Genomic DNA, 26,066 nt, shown 5'->3' with positions numbered 1-26,066 from the left:
TCCTGAGGCCACAAGAGGGTGCAATGAGTAAAACATCAATCCACTGAATTAAATTGTTTATTCAAAGCAATGAAGTAACATGACTGCCAGTTAAAAAAAAAAAAAAAGAGAGAAGTGCATAACATTTACTAACATTTATAAATCAAATACAATTTTGTTGATTGTATAAACAATTATGAATAAAACAGCATAATTTATGCACAGTTTATTACAAAGAGCCGAAAAGCCGATCACATAGAGTACTTTGTCTACCACATGTTTAAATAGAAAACAATGGAAAAGCAGCGTGTAAAATGTGTTGTGCATCTCATTCCCCTTGTAGCATGCACAAGTGACAATTCTCTGTCAACCAATCAACGTGCTGCAGTGAGTCTAGCTCCACCTTTTAGGTACCGGACTACTGTGCTAGGAGGCTACCCAACAGAAGGGTCCTAAAAAAAGTGGTACAGAACAGTTTGGTATTTTGGTACCATTCGGTATTTTGGTACTGACAATCGAAATGGAAATAATTGCGTACAGTACTGTGCCGCTCTAGCCTGGGTTTCCCCATGCTGCCTTGAGCGCAGCACGATTTTATTCACGCTGCTAGGCAGCCAGGACACCATGGACCAGATTTTCCCCTCAAAAAGGGGACCAATCACAGAACGGGGAGGGAACAGCAAGACGATGACGACGTCTATGCGACACACCGAAGCAGTTTGTTTATATCTATGGATCCAACATGGCATCAGATGCGAAGTTACATTTCGATGCAGCCTTAGATAGTGTTCTAAGTAGTTTAGAACGCAAGTTTATTTCGTCATCTTCCTCGTCGAATTTCTGTCGCTCTACATTCGTCATCTGGTATAATTGAAACGATTGGCTATGAGCAACTTGCAGGCGCATTTGATAGACATTCGTAGCGCCCAATAAACGGCTCTGGGCATTCGTAAACCACGCCTCAAATACGAGAAAATTAACATGTGGTTCCCAGACCACGTCTCAATGACAAGAGGTCTGACGTTAGCCAGGCTAGTGCCGCTCGGTGGAAATGAGCCTTAAGATCTTCTCCAAATTGAGCTTCTCTATTTGTGCAATGTTTTAAATGTACAACGCAGCAGTGCCACAACAAGTGGGTTCAACTGGGTAGGTTAAGAAAAACATTAAATTGCAACAACTCTTACATCATGATCGCATCTCATTCGCCACTGATAAGGCTGCCAGACAGTTGATGTACCCCTTTGACTTCCATAGTAGGAAAAAAAATACTATGGAAGTCAATGGGGTACATAGACTGTTTGGTTGCCGACATTCTTCAAAATATCTTCTTTAGTGTTCAGCAGAAGAAATAAATTCATACAGGTTTGAAACAACTTGAGGGAGAGTAAATGATGACAATTTTTATGTTTAAGTGAACTATTCTTTTAAAAGCCTATGAAAAGAGAAAATAAGCGACACAACCCGTAGCTACAGAGTAATTATTTCACTCTCTTATTTCAGGCACTTCTCCTACAAACACATACAAATAAACAATTTATCTATTATTCAAGTAATAATTAGGGACGCAACGGAATTTCGGCTCCTGAAAATTTTTGGCCGAAACAGCCATTTTTGGGTTAGATAAGTTATAAGTTAGATTTAATTGCTTATTTATTTTTTCTTTTTGGTTTCCCTAGCAATAGCCTAACCAGTTTGATGTGCCTAAGAAAGCTTCTCTCAGATCATGATGTAATAAGTATTAATATTGATGATCTTCAAACAGTCACTCGGTTGCTCTGGCATATAGCCTATGCTCCCATTATTTATCATTATTAAAAAAAAGTTACTTTAGGAAAGGTTTATAACATTTAACTTTTTTTTTTTATTAAAACAAAGTTTGAGCTCATTTCTGTGCCACTAGCACCACTGAACAGATTGACAAAAATAAACATCGTTTTCAAAATGGTTTTCACCAGCCATTAATCAAACAGTTAATCCCGCCTTCAAATCACAACATTGGTCAAGTCATTTTCAAAGTGCCAGATTGTTTTCACAGACAAAGTGTTGATAGTTCTAAAGAAACTTAACATATTAATGGCTTACTTACAGTGGTCTCTGTATATTATGCTGTAATAGGAGAAAGTATACACAAAGTAACACAGTTCAGCTTTAAAATGTCTGAATAGGGGACAAGCCCAAAATTGTACAATTCTGGTAAATTTAACCTTTCAACAGATTAATTTCTTAAAAAGTTATAGGTTTTAATAGATTATTTAATCAATGATAACATATTCTTTAAAATTATAATAAATGGTTTTAAAAAGCTTTTTTTTTCCTTTTCTTTTAAATCATCCAAAGAAATAGAACATTTCCAACAAATTGCCCAAACTTGACTAGTTGATTAGTGTGATGAACTGTATTCTCTTTTTTAAATTATTTTTACGATTTAATATTTTTAACAGCTGCACTTTAAAGAGGATGAATTTAGAGAAGTTTTACCATGCTGATTAGTAAAAAAATTGCCTATAAAGTCTGCACCTGATAAACAGATGTAGTCATTCCTTGTTTTGTTGATTGATATATTTATAACCTATATAATAATTGTGTTACATGCAATAGCACAATACTGCCTATTGGCCACCCTGGTTTCCAGATACAAATACCAGCTTTAAAATAAAAATAAATGAAAAATAAATAAATAAAACTACATTATCACTAATACTAACAGTCTAGTGATCTTGTTAGTACAGCCCAAGCACAACACACTAAAACCCTCTCAGAGAAGTGGTCTCTAAATTAAACGTCGGCCTCCTGCAGGGCTTATTTCCTTTTAATTTAAAACACATCACGCTCATGATTTTCTTATTCATCCATTCATTTTTTTATTGCTTGTGTCAGTAACTTTAAGCAGTTCTGAAAAGCTGGATATAATGACCAGAAAAGTAAACGATAAAGCAAAATCTACATCGACTGTCACGTCTCTCATCCTCATTACATAATTAAGTAACTTCTGTTCAGTCTCTTGCCAGATGTGATGCAGCAGAACCTTGTCATTAATGTAAGTTTTTCTGTTTGTTTGCAGGTTTTTAACCTATATAGTGCCACTTTTGAAAGTTTTCATCCTCATATCAAGACATCCTGTTTTGCAGAAGACTTCTTAAATGTATTCAGTGTTTTTCCTTATATAAAATAAGGTATTTTTTTTACCACATTATACTGTGTTGGAATTAATTTAAGAAAGTTATGATAAAATGTCAACCCTGTTGTCTGTGTTCTGTATTTTGCTTAATGTATTTATGCTTTTGGGACACTGAGAAATAAAATTGCTACTACAATTTAAAATATTTAGTTGGACCTACAACACTGTTTGGGTAAACAAAATGTTTCCATTGGCTCAATATATTTCTGATTGAGCCCATGTTAACAGACTGTTGTCCCAATTGATAAAATTCAATTCACAGAAATGAAATTAGGCCAATTGGAAAAATTAAGATGTGACCAAATCACTAGAAATTTTTGAGTTGGAGAGGTCTGAAATTTTTTATAGTGAAGAAGCCAAAAGAAGGGGAGGGAGGGAGGGAGGGAGAGAGAGAGAGCTAAAGTGCAATGACTCCACATAAATGATTAATGCAGGAGAATCAGTCTGAGTTTGTGTATTGAGTGAGAGGTGAGCAGGTTCTGTCCTTGGCATGTTCAGCAGTGGAAGGAGGAGTCACTGCAATGCTGAGCTTTGACCAGTTTCAAACACCTCTCATATTTCACAACTATCATGAATAAGAACATCCCTTTCGACTCTTTCTTCAAAAGAAGCTGCATTCAATGCTTTATGCCTTGCAAACTTAAACATTTGCTTGTTGTAATATATTAAAATGTGCTTGGGGAACTTTGCGGATTTAAAATGTCACCAAGTAATTGGGGTCATGATGAATTGAGAAATCAAATTTCCCTCATCTTTTGACATGAACGGGGTCATTGTACTATAAAACATGCAGTAAGTTTCAGAATTCAAAACTTAATTCTTGATCCAAAAACAGCTCAAATTATACTGAAAACGATCAAAGAACGCTCCTTTTTTATGATCACTGGAGCTGTCAGTCTGTTATAATCAATGAACCTGTCAACACTTCACAAGGAATGTCTTATTTATATAGTGTTTGCAATGTTTTAGTTATGATGCAAGTATTCGTGAGAGTGCAGAAACTGAGTTGCATCACTGCACTAGTGCGCTCAACAGACATGACTGATCGGCTACGATGCAACCTTTTATGCAGTGGGTGTAGATCTAAATATAATGATGCAAATCAAAACTTTAAGATTATTTAATCTCAGTAGCTGTAATAGTGAAGATATGGTAAACGTTTTGTAAAAGTGTTCCACATGAAATGCTTATTTCATATGCAAAAACATTACCCAATCAGAGCAGTGGATAATTAAAGCAAGAGTAGCAAGTCTTGCAAGTCTTACTTAGCATATAACCAGAAGTTATTCTGGTTATTCTCCTATCAACCCAATTCATGTGATTAGCGGTTTTTGCCTTTTTTGCAAAAGTTACTGGGTTCACATGGCAATGGTACAAGTTTGTGAAACATTTCTGACACTGTCAAAACATTTCACATTTGTTGCTATGGCTGTACTTTTGTAAGTATTTTATTGTTCCTTACTTGACCATGTTTAAAAGTCTTTTTGTTGTTAGATATAAGAGACAAATGCTGTCAATAAAGCTCAACTTGCACTCAACCTGGAATCATTTTAAAGGGTCATTACTGGACTATGTAGGAGCGCAGGGATGCTAGAGCCTGCAATTTTCTGATAAAAATTATAATTGCGATTAAAATGTGAATTCGCTTGTTTGTACAATCTGGCCAAAATTTTGGCGACTATATCTCAACATGCCTATAAAATAATAATAATATTATTATTAAATATAAAAATGACTAAATAAATTAATAAGAAATATTAATATTAATAATACTATTGTACTTTTAACTGTAAAATAAAAATATCAAGTATTTCATCATTTATATTGCAACTGTAAAATAACAATACTAATATTTATGGAAGTTCAAACGTTGAACCATCTAACTTTTATTTTGATGATAATCACAGGAAGCCCTTAAAACTTTGTTAAAGTCCCCCTGCAGTCAATCATTGTATCCCTTAAAACTCATCTTTGATCATCAAAATTCCTTAAATTCCTTAAAAAAATTCAAATAGCCTTAAAATAGCTTGAATGTTTGAATGTAACTACACCCTTGCCTCATTTAGTATATGTGGTTAAATGAAAATGAAAATTAGCCCCGCCTCCACTCACTCGCACCAGCTCAGAGATCTATTTCTTGACAACCACACGTTGACGTGATTGGTTACAAGGTAGTTTGTGATGTCAGAAAAGCCAGTGATGTCAAACCCGTTCTTTGGTTCACTGGAGTTTTAAGGAGAAAATACTCAACAATGGTGTTGACTTAGACACCACATAGACAAACAACATTAAAAGCTTGATTTTCACCAGAGGGGGCAACACAGCTCTTCGGAGTGCAAAAAACGCTGAACCAATAAAGTGTGGGAAAACTACAAGAAAAAAATGTAGTCATTTGCATATGCAATTGACACTGTTCATACTCCCATTTTCTCACGCAGTGAAAAATACATCGCAGAGCAAAGAGGGCACAGACAACGTGCCGACAGACAAGACAGAGCAGGCTTCTTTTGATAGGAAACAAAGTCTCAGATTTTAAATTGTCAATTTTACTATGAAATTCAAATAAATGTGGATTTGATGCTCTTTAATGTGCCATGACAGATCGCTGTAACGCCTTTGTTCATTTATTCCTCTTTACAAGTTATATTATAGCATGAAATAAACATGAATGAATATCAGAAGGTATGTTGAGAAAAAAAAAAAACAGTACAACTTCGTGAAATGGCATCATGTCTCATGTAATCACTCAATCAGTGTTTAAACAGCAGAAAGACGTCAATAAAATTATTGTAAAAAAAAGTCAAGTGACGTTACATTTACTGCCAGAAAGACACCAGAAAGCCATTCAAGGACCATAAACTCGATAGTTAGCAAGAAAAATTAACTCTAGAGGAGCATTTTTCATTAAAAAAAACATGTAAAATATTTTTTTCAAAAAATGCACTATATTTCAGCGTTTCGGCTACATTCATTCTGCCGTGGTGGTCCGCCTGCAGCTTCTCAGTGAAGTCTGATATTGTGCAAACTATTGTGTTATTGTTAAGCCCCACTAAAGGCATAAAAAATATTGTAAAGCACCATAAAGTTTTCGTGCACTACCGTATATTCCAATAGTCATTCGATAGCATAATGTGAGGTAAAAATGAATATTTCAGTCGTTAAGTTAAAGTTAATGGAAACTCATCTTTCTTCAGTCATTCTCCATTCAGCATTCATACAGCACGTTGCGTTCGGTTACGACAGTAACACGATGACACTCTATCCAAGATCAATGTTCCCATTAGTATATTTTATTTGTAGATAAAGGTCTATGGTTTGCATAAAATGACTTTCTCTTGCTGGAGTTTATTGCGCTTTCTAAATCATATTCCTTTCTCCCGGGTGTCTGTTAGATTACAGCACTGGAGTAGAGAGCACTATGAATTGTTCTTCATGCGCACTGTAACTGAAATTTAAAACTTAAAAGAAAAGGCTCAATAAACTGTTGCATAGATATATAATACACTAAGCATCAAATATATCTTCGATTTGTGCTTTGAACTTTTCATTGTGATGTGCTGCACGCTGTGACTTTGCGTTGCTTCAAGTGTATCATTCTGCGCACGGGATGCGCATAATCGCTTTACTGCTCTAAATTGGAGCCTTTCATACTATACTATAATACTTAGGGGAGGTTTAAACACCTGGGGCAAGGGGGCGAGGCCCATGGGAAGAGAGAATATGGGAATATGCCGATATCTTAGAGAGCAGGGTGGCCGATGGCCGATATAAAGCAGATATTATTCATTATATATATATACATATATATATACATCAGTGATGCGCGGGTTGATCCGAAATGAGCGGGTGCCTGCGGTCACCCGCGGTTACCCGCGGTTACGAGTCATCCAAAAATATTTTTAATGATATTCGGGTCGCGGTCGGTCGGGTCGTTTGAAATAAAGATGCCAATTAAACCTTTGTCATTTATATAGTTCTAGACACAATTTTCTATGAATACGTTTTAAATTTAATTTACACTTTATTGGCTGAATAACTGGCGCGAAGATGACGCACGAGCTCAGTCTGCAGGTAGAGATGGAGGCGGCAAGAGAAAATAGGTGAAGACTGGGGAGTGGAAGCTCCGCAAATACACAAATAGAAAGAGCAAAGTGTGGGAGACATTTGCCGAAATAATGAAAGATGATGACCAAAGTGCTGGCTTTGTCATGTGTAGGCTACTTCTTGCGATGCTATTTACACATTTGATAACCACAAAACTGGCACGACCAACCAGGCACGGCGCCAGGATTCCAGTTTTGGATAAGCCAGACCAATTGTGGGTTAAATAAATTAAATAAATTAAATTAAAAACGTTAAATAAAATAAAAATAAAAAAACGTTATCCAATCACTGCTTAACCTAATAAAAAAATATTGACTAATATAGCCTACTGTTATATTATCTGTGCGTATACATAATATAGATTTTAATAGCTTGATGCTCTTTAAATATTGTGTTGCATTGTAAAAGTAAATCCTCGATCGCTCTCCATGGTTCTGACCAAAGAAGAGAGCTTTGGAATCTCCATTATGCATATACCTGGGCTGCATTTTCCGATAACATTGTCTCTTAGCGCGCTGCGATAACTTAACTAAAGGTATACTACCAGTAAAGGTATATCATTGCTAGGCGTCTTCAGGGCTATCATCCACTCGTGAGGCAGAGGCGCTGAGAGGCAGAGGCGCTGACGCCCTCCTAGCAACGGCGCTGTTTTTGGTAAAACATGATTTTGACGACTTCATTAAGTTTTGTTTTATAGAAAACTCTTTTTAAAAGATTTTCGTTTTGTATAAATTGTATCTTAATTTTGATCAATGTTTTATCAATCAATTGCCCGTATTTATTAAATAAGAAGCAAATATATAGCAGACAAAATAAGGCGCCGGTACGCGATCACTGCATGTGAACTGGAGGGCGCCGAAACTCAGCTTGTGCCTCACAGATTTGATAAATATAGGCTATATATTACAGAAAGCTTTTAAACGAAAATATTCAAACCAAAATAAATAGGCTATACTCTCTGATTATGTAGGCTAATCCATATGAAATGTGCATTTCTCTCTGGCGTTCATGGCGAGTCCGCAATCTCCGCATTGTCAACTTCATCTTTGCAGCGACACAGAAAACACCAGTTTATTCCTAAACAATTAAATGTCTCCTTGCTAATTTAGACACATTCATAATCATTACTTTAACCGGTTCTTTGTGGCAAGCTTTATGCGTGCGGTCATTACGCTTATTCCTGTAGGCTAGCCTATTTAAGTAATTAATTTAATATAAAGGGGCGATTTGTCCACGAATGGCTTAAATGAACAACTAGTCGACTAGAAAAAAAATTAGTCGGAGGCAGCCCTTATTCCACATATTTTCGAACCAGCAGGCCATCTGGGTTGGGCGAGCGACCGTGAGCGGAGCGGAATATTCAGAAATGCGCTCTCCGCTCACGAGCTCTGATCGGAACAAACCCGAACCTCACTGTCTGCTGAACTTGCGCAGAAACATCAAAATAGACATAGCCAGCTTTTTAAAATTGTTTTTAAAACTAAACATTTAGACTATTTTAGTACAAATTATGAGCTTATATTGACGATTTTTTATAATTCTTGACAAAATTAGAATATTAAGTTATATTAAGACGCTACGATGAGCATTATAGCTACTTTTAAAAAAATGCGGGTCAGGAAGCGGGTCGGGTACAATATTTTCTTTTTCGTTTTTTGCGGTCCGAGTTGCGGGCGGGTTAGTTGAAAACGTCGGTCGGGTGCGGTTTGTTTATACATTGACCCGCGCATCACTGATATATATATATATATACATACATACATACATACATACACACACATACATATATACACATACATACATACACACACACACTTTATATTTATTTAATCAATATTTAATAAATTATAAATAAATTATAAAACAAATCTTTCAAATAAACATGCTTTTACTTTAGATGGCAACTTCTTGAATCTGCAATCCTATTACAGTATTTTGCACAAATAAATTATTTGTTTAAAAATATATGAATGTGAATAAAAAGGAAGTAAACACTGTAACAGGGCACTCCGTAATCTGGTAATTTTGTGCGCACTGGTAATCATTTTTTCAAATAAAGACAAGGTAATTCTAATTTTACATACAGCACACAGTGAAAACATGTGATCAAGCACTGCCATTGTCTTCTCAGGCGTTGGTGTTCTCAGCGCCATCCGTCGAAATAAAAGTCCGGAGCGCCATCAAAATAAAAGTCCCACTTCCAACACATCGACCAATCAGAAAAACTTATCGGCCGATATTTTAAAAATGCCAAATATCGACCACTAATTATAAAAACTGCATTATATACAACTGTATACAAATCATACTAGGGATGGGCATAATTAATCGACGATCGATAATTGATCGTTAAGAATTTCGTCGATCACGTTTATTTGTTATCGATTAAATTAATGCGGGTTGCGTTGCGTAGTGTGAGTCTTGAAGCAATGGAATTAATTTTAGCGCGGAGGTACCTGTGCATCCCGGCAACGTCAGTCCCCTCAGAGCGGGTGTTTTCGGCGGCTGGACTGGCTGTTACCAGGTTGCGTTGCGTCTGATCCCAGATCATGTCAACATGCTTATCTTTCTCAACAGAAATCAGTAGACTGGTGCAGAAGTTCTATGGGAACTTCATGCGTTTTCTCAGATCGGATAGCTATCTGATTTATCAAAACGATTCCATTTACACCTGGTCACATAAATGTGTTTTTACAAAACGGATAAAAATCCGATCTTGAATTCCCGCGCTATATGCATATTTAAATTGTTGCACGTCACCGAAAGCAACTGATGAGCTGCATTTTATTGATCATCAGCGAACATTTCTAAATCAAAGACCACAACAAGATATTGCGGCAACAGCCCTGGTAAGATCATTTCGGTTCTTTACTTTTAATGAAGATGATTGTGTGTTGATGAATGACTTTCACTTTGATTTGCGATAGTTTGCACGTTGGCTTGATGAATAGATGCTCATCTGTGGTGATGCGTGTTGAAGTAGCGTCGTCATATCTGGCTATAACATGACATATAGCCTATAACACGCTCTCACACGTTTATTTCTTAGCATTTTTGGGATAAGTCAAATTTACATATGTGGTTTCAAAAACCAGATGCATTTACTCTTGTCCAGTTTCGTCTGGAATGCGTCTCAGATCTCCTCCTGAAGTGGTTTGAGCGATCGGATTTAAATCCGTCTCGAATGCGTTTCGGAGGGCATTTACATTTGGTCTTTTCATGATCGGATAGCTATCCGATCACAGAAAACGGATGAAGTGGCCATGGGTCTCTGTTTAAGAACGCCGGCTCGCAGCTGCAGGTTCCGCTGTTTTAGAGCACCGCAGGGTATATCTTCAAGTCTACCGAACGTCCAGTTTCACTGCCACAAGTTGATCTTCTTGTAATAAAGATCTCATCGAGGACAAACAAACTGTATTTTTGTATTTTCATTGCATTTTTAATTTATAAAAATATTAATGATTAATCGATAGTCGATCGTTAATTCTCCCGACGATTGACTAAGAAAATTTAATCGAATGCCCATCCCTAAATCATACATTTTGACCTTTAAAATTATAGTAATGTACCAGCAGACTGGGGTTTTCGCTGAATTAGTTGAGATTTTTTTCAGTGTACATGTACTATACCTGATATATGCAAATTAATTCATATTAAATCAAATTGAAACTATATCAGAATCTAATCGCAAGCTTATGAATAGAAATAGAATAGCGAAACTTGTGTCAATGTCCAGCCCTAATAAAAACAAAGTACCAGTCATTGTAGCAGTTGGGCTATTGATGTCTTCTGAGAAGGACAGAAAACCTGAAGGAGATTGGTCCATACAGTTGGCTCGAAGTTCATTAAAAAGACACTAGCCAGGTTTCCATCCAAGGATTTTTTGCAAAAAAAGGTTTAGCGCATCAAAATGTTTACAGATATAGCTGATGGAAATGCCATTTAATATGTAAAGTTATCTATAAGCAAGTCATTTACAGGCTAATACCACCAGAAAGTGTAAACACTGTGGCGCTATCAAAACATTGCTCTGTTTAAGCATTTTTATGTTTAAAGATCAATCACGACTAAATCAATCATAACCCCAGAGAAGACTGTACATTAACTGCAGGAGCAGTCGTAATAATGGCTGAGCAGTCAGCGGGGGGTGAGCAACATAACTACATTACTGTCAGTGTCATTACAGATAAAATTCAAAATCCATGCCCGTTCCACCCTCTGCATTCCCTACACTTCCGTTAATGTACACAAACCAGAAAACAACAAATCAAACGCCTTCATTTCTTTACATAGATGGCATTTACTTTGGTGAAATGTGCAAGACATCCTTCTGATTCAAAATGAAATTACAGAGTACATCACGCTCCAAAACACATACTGGCATCAACAAACCATCAGCTGAATGATGGAAAAGATTATGCTATGAAACTCACCTTCTTGGGTCCACTGAAAATCTTCCTGCTGCCCTCCTTGGCTTTCTCCTGAGCTTTGACCTGAGGTTTCCTCACTGTTTCTGATGGGAAGGGGACCTCTGGGAACTCCAGAGGATCTGTAAAACCACAAGCAAACATCAGCCATGTACCTGCTGAATAGAGTATCTCACAAAAGTGAGTACACCCCTTACATTTTACCAAACATTTTAGTATATCTTATCAAGGGACAATACTATAGAAATGAAACTTGGATATATTTTAGAGTAGTCAATGTGCTGCTTGTATAGCAGTAAATATTTACTGTCCTCTGAAAATAACTCAACATACAGCCATTATTGTCAAAATAGATGGCAACAAAAGTGAGTACACCCTAAGTGGTGGTGGTTGAGGAGAACATCTCTCCACAAAGTTGACCTAGGCTATAAGAAGATTGGTAACACCCTGAAATTGAGTTAAAGTACAGGCCAGGGTCATACAGAGGTTTTCCAAGACGGGTTCCACTTGGAACATGCCTCGTAAGGGTCAATCAAAGAAATTGAGTCCTCATGCTGTGCATCAGATGCAGAAGCTGGCTTCAAAAAACAGACGCATGAGTGCTGCCAGCATTGCTTTAGAGGTTGCAGAAGCGGAAGGTTAGCTTGTCAGTGCTCAGACCATACACCGCTTACTTGTGCTCAGACCATACACCGCTTACTCGCTTACATAGCGTTTACTTGTTTGGCTCAGATGGTGTCCAGAATGTGTGGCGATGCCCTGGTTTGGAGTACCAAGAGAATTGTGCCTTGCCTACAGTCGAGTATGGTGGTGGTAGCATCATGGTCTGGGGCTGCATGAGTGCTGCTGGTACTGGGGAGCTGCGCTTCATTGAGGAAAACATGGATTCCAACATGTACTGTGACATTCTGAAGCAGAACATGATGCGCTCCCTTCAGAAACTGTGGCGAACTGCATGATAACGACCCCAAACACACCTCCAAGATGACAACTGCCATGCTGAGGAAGCTGAAGGTGAAAGTGATGGAGTGGCCAAGTATTTCTCCAGACCTGAACCCTATTGAGCACCTGTGGTGATCCTCAAGCGGAAGGTGGAGAGGCGCCATGTGTCTAACATCCAGCAGCTCCGTGATGTCATTATGGAGGAGTGGAAGAGGATCCCAGCAACAACCTGTGCAGCTCTGGTGAATTCCATGGCCAGGAGGTTTAAGGCAATGCTAGATAACAATGGTACTCAGACAAAATATTGACACTTTGGGCACAGTTTTGACATGTTCTCTTAGGGTGTACTCACTTTTGTTGCCAGCTATTTTGACAATAATGGTTGTATGTTGAGTTATTTTCAGAGGACAGTAAATATTTACTGTTATACAAGCAGCACAGTGACTACCCTAAAATATATCCAAGTTCAATTTCTATAGTATTGTCCATTGAGAAGATATACTAAAATGTTTGCTGAAATATGAGGGGTGTACTCACTTTTGTGAGATACTGTAAACAAAGCCACAATAAATGAGCAAAATAACTGAAATAAATGCAAAAACAAAAATCAACACCAACCTGTGTAAATGTCGATGTCTGAATCATAGATATGATATATGATATAAATATATGATGTATACATATCTCATAAAATAACCCCTAATTTTGGACCATTATGATTTTAATATTGATTTTGATGTTTTACAATGATTCATTATCATATGATGATGTTTAAATTAGTTCAAATGTATGCATTTTTGTATGCGCTTAACTGTCAGTAAATAATGTCACAATGCAAGAAAAAAAACTAAAAAAAAACAATAGCCCTAAAAAACAGGCTTCATTTTCTGTATGCAAAAGTACTGCAATGAAATAGAATCTAGATCTGTTCTTGATGACATTGTGAGATTGGGGAGTGTCTGTGCAGATTTTCTATGCACTCATGCAGGTACTGCGATGTAAACAGAGCCCAAAGTTAGATCCCCAGAAAGAGTGTTGAGTGTAAATACTGACCGTCTTTAAGGCAGTGACTGTCATCTGCAGTGTGACTGCTCTGAGAGTCCTGCATTTCCATGGGCTGAGGACTGTCAACATCTGTCTCTATAGACATCAGTGGCACTGCTACAGCTGCCGCAGCCTTCCTCTTGGCTCTCCTTCTTTCAGAGGATCCCTCGTCTTCCTCGCTGTCACTCTCACTGAGTTCATCAAAGCCAAAGTATTTGATCCTGTAGTTAGAGCTTCCTGAAGCAGAGTCGTCATCCTCAACAACAGCATCAGCATCATCAAACCCAAAGAGCTCCAGCTTACTGCTCTTCATCTTGCTCTGTGTGGGTTTGGAACGACTAAAAACCCAGACAAACAGTCAGAATCTCACACATGTAGACTTCAAATCAATCATGAAAGAATGAGGCCAAGTGAGAGCAACCAAATTAATTATGAATTTAACAGAATTATATGGAGTCTTTCAGGTTTTTTTCTATGTACATACTTGAAGTTGATATCTCCAAATTAGGTCTGGTGAATCCAAAACTTTGCAATCCTCATGCTGGCATTCTCAAATTATTTGATTTTATTTGTTACATAGGGCTGTCACAATTAAAGTACCTGATTTTTTTTTTTTAAATCTCTCAAAAAAAGTTTCTGAGTGATCAGAGCCACCGAAACTAGATGACATCACAAATATTTTTTAATGTCTGGAGTTGGATGGAGTTAATGTTCATTTCTATTTTATTTTAAGGCACCAACATTCACACGGCAAAGTTATTTTTTCTTTTTTTCTTTCTTATTTGCTTAGGGCAGGGCTCTAAACTGTGACTAAATGGTTGCATTTTGCAACCCCTTTTGTTGCCACTACCATTTTGACCAACTAAGCGCTGCCTTTGTTGCGTATGAGAAACATTAAATGGCAAACAGCAGAATGGTATTCAGCCAAAAGCAGAATGAAACCATGCTACTTGTTTGAACCACTCCAAAGAAACCATTTATCAGCTCAGCCCAAAAGAGAGCACAGCGTGAGCTTAGAGCAAATGCATTCACTCGCTGATGGGTAAACAATGCTGTAAGATCCAGTTAGAAGCGTTTGAGTTTGGTGCGGAATATAGGTCTATGTGGTATTTTTAATATACTTTAAGACAAACAATGTGCAAATTCATCAGTCAACACCATTGCTGATATTTTCTCCTTGAAACTGCAGTTTAACAAAGACTTGAAATCGCCCTCGTTCCCTACCTCACAAATATGTTGTAACCAATCCTGTCAACGTGTGGGGCTGGCTTTAGCATATCATTAACTATATGCGGCAAAGCAGGGGGGTCAGGTTATACTGCTATATTCTTCTGTTGATATGAAACTCCCACCGAGGCAGGGACTAATTTGCATATGCATGACTTGGCATATACTAAATGAAGCAAGGGTGTAGAGTTTCATTCAAGCTATTTTAAAGCATGAAGAAATTATTTTCACAGGAATTTCTTTTTGATTATCAAAGATGAGTTTTAAGGGATACAATTATTGACTACAGAGGGACATTTAGTGTAAGTGGTTTAGGTCGGAGCTGTGGATTAATAGTAAATGGGTGACAAGTTTGAGTTCAGCTTGTATCACTTCAAAAAGAGGCTCAAATAAAAAGACAGACACTACAAATTAAGAACATTGTCCAAAAAAAGTGAAGTATGAAGTATAGCTCAAAACAAATTTAGAGAATTACTAAGAATTTCACGTAATTACAGTAATGTTCTTACATTAAACTATTACCTGAGAGGTTTGATTTCTATCTCGGTTTTCTTCTTCAGTCTTCCTGCATCTCCTGGACCAGCCGCTGGGGCGCTGGCCAAGTACTCCTCCATACTTCGGTCCATGGAGTCCTGGAAGGTGACGTTAAACATGGAAACACAAGACGGGTGCAGCACTGTGTAGTCTCTCGTCCGACCTCTACTCGTCGTTTTCCCAGCATTTTCGGCCCCGCTGTTCTGCAACGTTTCCGTGGAGCTATGACTGGAAGCACTTCCACTCCCATCAGCTCCACCAGGCTGTTTGCCTTTACTGGGTCTGCAATACGTTCTGCAGTTGGACGCCCTGAGAACAGACTGAGAGTGGTCCTCGCTTTCAGATGGCTCAACAGGAACATTAAAATCCCTTTGAGCAAACTCTTCTAACCGAGTCTCAGTGGAGGATGTGCCCTGAATGTTGCTGCGACTGTAACTACTGGATGCCCACAAGGTAGATGGAGGGTTTTTATGTCCGGTAAAGAGGGATGTGGAGCGTGCCCCCAGTCCGACCACAGCGCTCCAGGCATCATAAGAATCCTTGTCCTCTGTTTTTTCAGACTTTAACGTGGTGGACTGAGCATAAGGTCTCGTGTCGCTTTCAGAAGGGTTTTTGTACCATGAATAGCTGTGGCTGTCAGTGCTCTCAGTGGACCAACTCGGGGTCTTCCCTACAGAAAAACAAAATCAGCAGTAAAAACATCAGTCAGACGTAACAGATCTCTGACTTCAACTAAGTACTTGACCAGACCATTAACTTGAGGAATATACTGTTGCAACTGTTAGATATAGGCCTAAAGCTGTGCTACATTAGTTGTTTGTTTCTCTCACAAAAATTGCTATATTAAGGATGCACGATAATGGTTATTCATGACTATTTTGCTCAAATTATAAATCGCAATTAATCATGATTGTTCTCATTTGAGAAATTTCTTTACATTTCACACATATTTTGGCATAAGAGCATTAATTCAATTACCACAAATCCTAACAATTAGAGCTGCAACTAAAACAGCACAAGCGACCTCATGAAGGAACTAGGGATGCACCGATACCATTTTTTCAGAACCCGATCCCAAAAATTCTGAGTAACGACCGATACCAGTGCAATTTTTTTATTTAAATCAAGTAGAATTTCTATAACTCTGTGTGATGAACACAATCTACTTAATACAGACAACTTCATTATAAAGAAAAACAACAAATAAAAAAAATATATAAATCAATCTATGACAAAACTGCAATTATAAATTAGATAAGTGGATAATTCAGCAGTAAGATTTACACTAGAAAAATCACGAGTGCACAATAATTTTATAAAATCTGAACATTAAGTGAAAAAAAAACATTTAGTGGGGAACAAATAAGAGACAATAAGTGTAGTACTAAATCTGGTAAAACGTTACACATTGCTCTTTATATTGTTGTAAAATACATTCATGAAAAACAAGATAATAAAAAAATCCAAAAGATCTAAATAATTTTAGGCTATATCAAATTAAGACATTTTTTAAATGTATAGCACAGCTGTTTAATGAGACAGAAACATATGATAGATAGGACAGAACAAGAAAGGCTATTAATAATCTTTCATTGCGCAAAAGTATTATAAAATGCTCCAATATAGTGCGGTACAAAGCACTTTTGCACATCCCGAGCGCAGAATGATGCACTTGAAGCAACATGGAGTCGCAGCGCGTCGAGTCCGCATTGAAAAGTTCAAACCACAAAGGAAAGACATATGCGTAGAGTATTATACAGTATCTATCTATGCAATAGATTATTCAGCCTTTTCTTTTAACAGTTTTAAATTTCAGTTACTGTCTGGCCTCGTCTAACCGATACCCGATCCGGCAAAGAATGGCAGTATTGGAGCCGATACCGATACGGAGTAGGCTTATCGGATCGGTGCATCCCTAGAAGGAACATAGACTGGCTGTATTATGCTTTTTATTTGAGAGTAAAATTGCAATGTAGATCGCTAAACTCCAGCATACATGTTTTCAGTTCTCAGATCATCAATGTTTTTTTTTTTTTTTTTTTTTTTTGCAGTGCAGAGAAAGCATGTGCACATGGTTGCCAGGTTGGAAAGATTAAGTAAAACACTGAGCAGAAAATGTAGGCCTATCCATTTACAGGGTTCCAAATTGCGAACATCTTTCCTGCTGATGCGACTCAATTTTGTTAAAGGTCACACTGGTGCCACTACCACTTTGGCAAAATGATTAAAGAGTTGCCATTCCTGTTGCATATGAGAAACACGAATGAAATGAAAGTGGAACTAAGCCACGCTATTCGTTTGAGCTCAGGATTCGTACAACCTTTTGAGAGTAAAATTCAAGCATTTTTAAGGGCTTTTAAGAGCTTCACACTTTTTGCAGCACTTCAAAGCTCTAAATATCCAATTTTACTGTTATTTTTAATGTGATTTGTAAAACTAACACTTTGTAGCAAACAATTGTTGTGGGGTTTTTTTCACAGAGATAACGATTCTCCCAGCATTCTGAACAGATAACAACACAAAATAACTTGTAATTTACTATAGGTTCTGACAAAATGTTAATTGCAGTCTATTTAAAATGTTCAATTAATTTGAATGAATCATTTTAAAAAAAAATCGGTTTGAATGAATGATTCAATGACTCACTCATAAATACTTCACTTGTTTCATTACTGGATGAATCAGCCTTTTTAAACAAATCTCTTGACTGAATGATTCGATGACATACATTTTTTAACAGTCACTTTTTCATACCTACACATGACAAATGCTCTCTGGCTCAGCAGCGGCACAAACACAGATAAGAATGTTTAACCCTCTGGGGTCTAAGGTGTTTTTGGGGTCCTTGAGATGTTCTGACATGCCCTGACATTTTTGCTTTTTTCAGTTGCTTATAAACATATTAACCCTCTGGGGACGGATTGGGCGGTACCGCCCAAAATGGCATCCTTTTACAAATGTGTAATTATCTTAAAAACTATTAATGATAGAGAGATGCGGTATTTTTTGCCGTCTTCCTCAGATTCCGCTGAAAACAATGGTATATGGTATACACACTTCCTTGTTGCGTAATACCACTGCGTATAAGGCCAATGAAATCGATGTTGTTAGGAATATTCCACACGCAAAGACCAATGGAAAAATTGCCGCTGGGAGGAATATTTTTCTTACCCAATCAGAAGAAGGTTACCATGACTTATTCTAGCTAATCAGAGGACTCTGTAGCCTTGCAAGGGGTGGGACTAAAGTAAGTGATATGATGCAAACAGCCGCGTCGAGTGGAGAAGGAGACAGAGAGCGAACGGAGCAGCGTATTACACACAGAGATTTATATGAGAGACAGAACGATTATAATATTTATATATATTAGCAATATTTAATATTTATAGCATATTAGCAATTATAGCATTATTATTGTATAGTTTTAGCACTTGTATGATGGCAAGGAGTAAAAGATTTACCTCAGAACAAGCTCTGGAACAATTACTGGAAAGTGACGTGGAGAAATCCGAAGCTGACAGCTTTTTGAAAAAACGCTGTATATAAAGTTCATTATGTCATTGTTCTTTACACTTTTGATTGAACAATTACAAATATCTGTCTAGCAAAGGGTTTGAAATATATATATTTTGTTCAAAAACTGTTCACTATTGTTTTGTGAGGTGTCATTTTCAGTAATAAATGGCTAAAATAAAATTTTCGTTTTTGAAATTCTCTAGTTTATTGTACATTTTTTACTCATACTTCCTTTATAAACACATTACATGCATTTTTATGTTAGCTTAGGGTCTTCTGAATCCATAGATACCAAACACATGGTGTTCCATCTCCATTAAATATGGTTTATAAGCCCAAATGTAAAAATAGAGAAAACGGACCAAAAAGGGCTTAGTCCCCAGAGGGTTAATGGCAAAGGTGTAAATTCACTCTATATAGCACAAACAGGGCTACCATCATATGTGAGCACCATGCATGTACATGTTTGTATTTTTGAGAGAATAATGTTTATGCATGGTTATTGAAAAAACTAAAAACTAAAGTTTCTGAAATAAGGCCATAAAACACATTCTAAATATGTGTCAATAAGACTTTTGACTAATGGATGTCATCGCCTAGAGTTTTTTCTTCAAAATGATGTGAAAATTATCCTGCCTAATCATTCACATAACACAATGCATTGATTTAAATTTTGCAAAACACTTTCTGTCTGGAAAGGCAATATGCGGAGTGGGCGTCAACGATCATGCATATTTAGTGGTTCGCACCTGGAGACAATGGGGCCCACATACTTAATGAGCCATTCATTCAGGTGTGTCACAAGAAAGAATGCAAGAGCAACAGTTGGAAGCATCTCGTGTTTTTTTTTATTTTTCCACAAATTGTGCTTGCAATTGGCCTATAATATCAAAAGGAAAACATGTCTAGTAATTGTGCAGTTAATTCTCATACTGTATTTTCAGTTTTGGAATATTTATCCTCTCCCCAAATTTGTCACTAATAAAACACAATAAAAAAATATTTTAAAGAAAAGGCTTATATTTACCTTTTATTAGTTTGTTTACATCTACCTTGTGTTTTTTTTTTTTTTATTAAAAAGGTTAGGCTACAATTACAACAACAATTCAAGTGTAATCTTTCTTTGTAAAAATTAAAGTATACATTTTATCATACATATATCAAAGTTAAAGGGGGGGTGAAATGCTATTTCATGCATACTGAGTTTTTTACACTGGTAAAGAGTTGGATTCCCATGCTAAACATGGACAAAGTTTCAAAAACTAAGTTGTACGTTTGAAGGAGTATTTTTGTTACAAAAATACTCCTTCCGGTTTGTCACAAGTTTCGGAAAGTTTTTTTTCGAGTATGGCTCTGTCTTACGTAAGATAGGGCGGAATTTCCTTATATGGGTTCTAAGGGCACTTCTCCGGTAAGATCGCGGCCGCGCGCGCACTCGTAGACTAGAGCAAGAGAGTGAAAGCAGTTCGCCATCAAAGCGCCCTGCCCGGCTTTTGGGAAGTCAATGTCACCAAAGAAGTGTGTTTTTGGTTGCCAGGGCAAGACAACCCTGCACAGATTCCCAAAGAACCCAGCGTTAAGGAACCCGTGGATGGAGTTTGTTTTCCTGAGCATAAACGGAGTTGTGTTGTAAGACTGTTGTTCCCTGCATTTCGACGATGATTGTTTTATAAACAAAGCCCAGATCCACGGATTTGCAGATCGTCTAATGCTTAAGGATCGAGCAGTCACAATGATAAAGTTTCGCGGTCGTGCGTTGGAACCGGACGGTGAGTAAAACTGTTTGTTGAACAAATGTCTCTGTGTGTTGTCACTAGCTTGGCGCGTTAGCACAGCTTTAGCTTCGCCCACACGGCCCGCCCCCAGCCGCTCGGTTTTTTCCGGAAAGACTCGGTACAGCCAATCTTTCTGTTAAAAATTTAATAAAACAAAAGACTTTTTGGAGATATGAAGGATGCAATATTACTCTATAGGTACTCAAGATTAACAGGAGATTGAGTGAAAATGAGCATTTCACCCCCCCTTTAAGGATTCATTACTTGAATATAGCCTAGGCTACATTGGAATAAACACTAACATATTATTTGATTATTTTTGACAAAACATACTATATTTAACATATGAGCAAAAATTGGCAAACAAAAGCTTATTTGAGGTGGCAGATATTTTACAGTAAAAATGTATAATCTATCCAAAACTAATCAATGAAATGTTGTCTTTCATATGTCTGTAACATAGTAACTTTCGTTTTTATTATAAGAAATATAAATGTTAATTTGCAGTTTAATACGTTGCTTATACAAATACATTTCATTTCTACATATTTCACTCGATTTTTACTCAGTAGCCTATAGCGAAACATTCACAGACAGAAACGATTCAAATTTAAACCGTCTTTTGCCAGTTGTGGTAAACAGCGGCATCTCTGCCGTTCATTCATTCATTCATGCACAGATACGCGCCGCACTTGAGAATGAAAAAAAAACTTACTACATTATTCCATAGCCTCGGATCTGTTGCTCCTCGTACTTCTGAGGTAAATTTTCCATTATAGTATTATTCCTCACAGCGCTGCGAGACTGTGAAACAAGTACAATGATCTGATGTGTTTTCTCGAGCTGATGTGCGTGTTCACAGTTTGCGTGGATTGCCTCAGACATTTGCGTTTGAATAGCGCGCGCTCTCCGTGGGCGGGGTCACATTACATCTGAATGAGCTCTAATTAGCTCGACTGGAATCGCTCTCTTTTAAAGTGTAAGTTGCAGGTTAACCACCACAGCCAATTAATGTGTAAATTAAAGTGCTCTATATGTATATATTTAATTATTTGTCTTAAAATGCGTTAAAATAACATTTATTGGGGTTTCTTCAAAGGTAGCGTGTTTTTTCAGTTACTGGGTGATGACGTCACAAGAGGAACTCGCAACCCATACTCTGCTAGATTCCTACTGTATTATGGCTATTTGGAGAACGACTGAGGATGTGGGAAACCATCAAATTCTTTATGGACCACAGCCCTACAATTTTTAACCGGTCAGGCGTGAGAGAGGGGAGCCATGGCACTCAAAGAGTTATTAATGCTTGGTGTGAGGAGAATGAGTGGAGGGTTAGCCAGGTGTCCCGGTGAGTAACGTTAGCTACGTTAGAGCTAGTCTGGTGCAAACTTAACCCGGATAATATAACGGAACAAGCAAGTCTTTTCAAAATATTGCCGTCATGTAGAATAGCAAGGAGGGACAACGACTGAAGACATTATTTACTTACAGTAAGTCAGTCCAAATCAGAGCTGTAACGTTAGAGATGCACACACTTGCACAGGCACCAATCGCTAGTCTCATCGACGCCTCAAACGTCATGTAATACCCTTCCTCAATCCACGCGTTATCAATTTCTCACGATTTAATTAGCGATGTTTATTGTCAGAAAAGAAAAAGAGAGATCGATGTCCCCATCACTGTGTTTGTGTGGGCTATGCCACCCAGTTGAATCAGCAGTGGGGAGTGTGAGCTGGTCCCCTTGAAGTCAGCACACACGAGTATGTTTACAATTGAGTTATTTTATCCATAATTTTTTTTTATCAAATAAAACATACAACCAACTTTTCTGTAGTTATGTAAGGCATCTATAGCTGCTAGCGTACGGTAACTCTACGAATGAGTCCCTTTTATGACGTCACGCCCCATCTAGTGGAAGGGAGCGGGAGCGGTTAAAACCACTGTTAAAAGTGCCAACTTTTCATATTATATCAGCATTTGGTATAAAAAACAATGGTATAAAAAACAATGGTGGGCGGTTCTTATCTTTATGTTTAATAAACACATTGCATTATCTTCGTGAAAAATTTAACCTGCAACTTACACTTTAATGCAGATTTCACAAGATGAGAATATTTGTTTTTTATATAAATTACTTCATTTAAAAGAAGAGAATTCAAGCTTCATGCCTGTGTGTCTGTATGTCTGTTTGACTGAGTATTCGCTGAGTTATGGTTCATTTTCGGACGCGTTTCAGAATGGACTACACTGACAGAGAGAAGGCAGAACTCGCATCATGTTTATTTTTCTTTATTTGGCGAAAAGCACAACACTTTGTTTTTTATTGTGAGTATACACAAAAATAATACACAATTAAAAGGATCGATTGATGTATAACACAAGCATATAAGATAAAAAGTAATATTTTATTTTATTTATTTGTTTTCACTGATAAGGAAAAAAACGAGCCTATCGCGCCGGCGCGATAGCCGACCTCAGGGGGTTAAGATAAGAATTGCGATATTTTAACGATTAATCATGCAGCTCTAGTCTGGATCCCTGATTTAAAGGTTTATTCACCCAAAAATTTAAATTCTGTCAGTAATTAATCACCCTCATGTTGTTCCAACCCCGTAAGACTTTCGTTAATCTTTGGAACACAAATGAAAATATTTTTGATTACAGTGGCTAAACCATAAGTTTATCAAACAACAAGAATACTTTTTGTGCGCAAAAAAAAAACAAAAAAAAAAACAACGTCACACGCACTACACACATAACCAGCGTCGGCCAATAGTGAGCCTACGTGCTGACGTACAACACAGAAGCGCTGTGCTGTTACACTACGTGAACTCACTAAGAGGGGCCCACACAAAGGAAAATTAATAATAGAATAAAGTCTTCTTTTTTTTTTTTTTTGCTCACAAAAAGTATTCTCGTCACTTGATAAACTTATGGTTGAGCTACTGTAGTCACTTGGACTATTTTAAACATCGTCTTTTCTAACTTTCTGGGCCGGCAAGTTTCGATCCCATAGAAGCCTATTGAGGAGTGAGCCAGCTCTCAGATTTCATCAAATATATTTTAATTTGTGTTACAAAGATGAACGAAAGTCTTACGGGGTTGGAACAACATGGGGGTGAGTAATTACTGACAGAATTTTAATTTTTGGGTGAACTATCCCTTTAAGAGAAAACCCCTTTACATCTGCCAACCCCAAACACTTTGTGGAGGCTTGTTGCCAAAGCAAGATAACAAAAATATCGAATAAAGAAAAAAAACTTTTCAGGATACCAGTGGGCCAATATCACAGATGACCATTTTCGTTATGTAGATGTCAAAAGTACAGTTTTCTTTGTGCTTAAAAACTAGTGCACCTTTTAGCTCTGAAGACCATCTGAGTCCATCAATTTTCTCTGATCCCATGACTAGTCAAACACAGGCCAGGAGACACACAGCTAGACATCTTTAAAGCAATAATCACACCTTTGCAGTCATAACATCTGTGCAATGGTCTGCCAGACAACACTCACAGTTTACCATTCTTACATTACTGTATTCATCATTATACCAATACCTACAATTATGTCTATGTACTATGAGTTAGGAGACAGGACAAAACGCTAATGGGCAGCTTTGAAAAAAGGTCGCCAACATACAAAACCCTCATTGCGCCTCATGACAAAAGAAGCAGAGAGACTGTAAAGCATCTATTACACAACAGGAGTTACAAAATTTCAGTTATATCACCACATGAACCTTCCCCTTTTCATTAGATTATTAAGAGCCGAAAATGACAAATTAGGCTGTTTTCAAATTATGACAATTTACATCAGTCATTGTAATCAAACTATATAACTCTTCAAAACCTGAATTCTGATCAAATCTTAGTTGAAAAGGATTTATGTAACAGACTTATAAATGGCTTTAACATCTAATTTGAAGAATGTGTAATGTGTGAAATTGTCAGCCATGGGGCACTTATATTGACACTGTTTTGGATCGGGCAGCAGAGTTAGTGCATTGAGGAGACGTGACTGACAGCAACCATCCACGATGCAACAAAGTTAAGCAGTAGTGTACTATGTAAATTACCAGTAACATGATACAGCAACCACCAATTACCAATGGAAAGGCAGCATGCATGATGGGTTCCATGAAGTTGGAACATCTACCATCAACCAAATTTACGAAACTGCCATCTCCGGCCATTAATCTTGAAGCAAGCATAAAACATGAATTGCGTAGGGGAATCTTTATGCACTTCACAACCTTATTTTGTAAATCATTTCGAAAATGATTCTTGATTAGGCATGCTGCGATAGTCATGTTACCGGTGTTACACTGTGTTCAGCCACAACACCGGTTACATCACTTGCTCATCGGGGCACCACCTCCACCTCCAACGTCATTTTGATTCTTTTTTTTATAGTAATAGAAATCATTTAGTTCAGTTAGAGAACAGAGGGAAAAACTCCAACTCCAAACTCCATCAGGTGACAGAATGTAGAGGTGTTCTCCTCTGGCCAAACGATTGAACATGGAGTGATTATGATTCCAGGCTGCACCACAAGTCAGATTGTGGATCGACATTTCTTCCAGCTCCTTCTCTTTGTTATCAGAATAGACTTAACCATCAAGGTTACGATATGACTAATGCATTAATTCATAGTTCATGTAGATGTGATGTAGAAAGACTAGGTACACTGCTGTCTTCTGGTATGTTTGCACACCGCAGACGGTGAAACGGAGAACCAGCCACTGGGGAGGCATTCTTCCAGGACAGTCAGGAGCTTGCATTTAAAAACCGCTGGATGGAGGAAGTATTTTGAAGTTTTAAAAGACAGGGTAGCTTGTGCTAGCTTGTCAAAAAAACAAGGTTGTCACTGCAGAAGATCTTGTGCCCAAGGAGGAAGCCTCTCGACTGTGTTGGAAGTATTTAGGCGTTAAATACAGTGGAGCATGGTTATAACTAATTGTGCTGCTTATATCATTTTCCCAGACCAAAGAAGCAGGTTCTTTTTCACTGGTTAAATTTTTCACCTATAGCTAAGCCCAACTTTAGATATGAGTGAGTCATGCAGAAAATTTTAAGTAGAGTTAAAGCTCTTTTCACCCCATAATTTGATGTTCCAGGTGTCAATTTGCATTAAGCATACCTGTTGTTCAGAATTCCATTTGAAATTAATTAATTTGCCATTAATGCTGGATAATACTTCACACGTCAGTTAAAAAAAAAAAATAATAAAAATAAAGAAAAATAATTATATATATATATATATATATATATATATATATGAGACGTTCACTTTGAAAGGTTGGAGTGATTTTTTCTTTTGGCATATTGGATGTGTAATTATT

General features: G+C 37.3%; 1 protein-coding gene across 1 annotated transcript in view; it reads right to left on the bottom strand.

The window, feature by feature from the left end:
* waplb (WAPL cohesin release factor b) overlaps positions 1–26,066 on the bottom strand; it is a 77,767-nt gene that overhangs the window by 37,909 nt on the left and 13,792 nt on the right. The window contains exons 3-5 of the mRNA XM_079851866.1: positions 15,424–16,105; positions 13,684–14,012; positions 11,695–11,810 (exon numbers count right to left, since the gene is read on the bottom strand). Of these exons, the coding sequence (XP_079707992.1) occupies positions 11,695–11,810; positions 13,684–14,012; positions 15,424–16,105 (1,127 nt within the window). The remainder of the gene's footprint in view (positions 1–11,694; positions 11,811–13,683; positions 14,013–15,423; positions 16,106–26,066) is intronic.

This window comes from Squalius cephalus, assembly GCF_949319135.1.
Source record: "Squalius cephalus genome assembly, chromosome: 19".
Lineage (NCBI taxonomy): Eukaryota > Metazoa > Chordata > Actinopteri > Cypriniformes > Leuciscidae > Squalius > Squalius cephalus.
The sequence above is the reverse complement of the archived record's forward strand: the minus strand, read 5'-3'. Positions and strand labels throughout refer to the sequence as shown.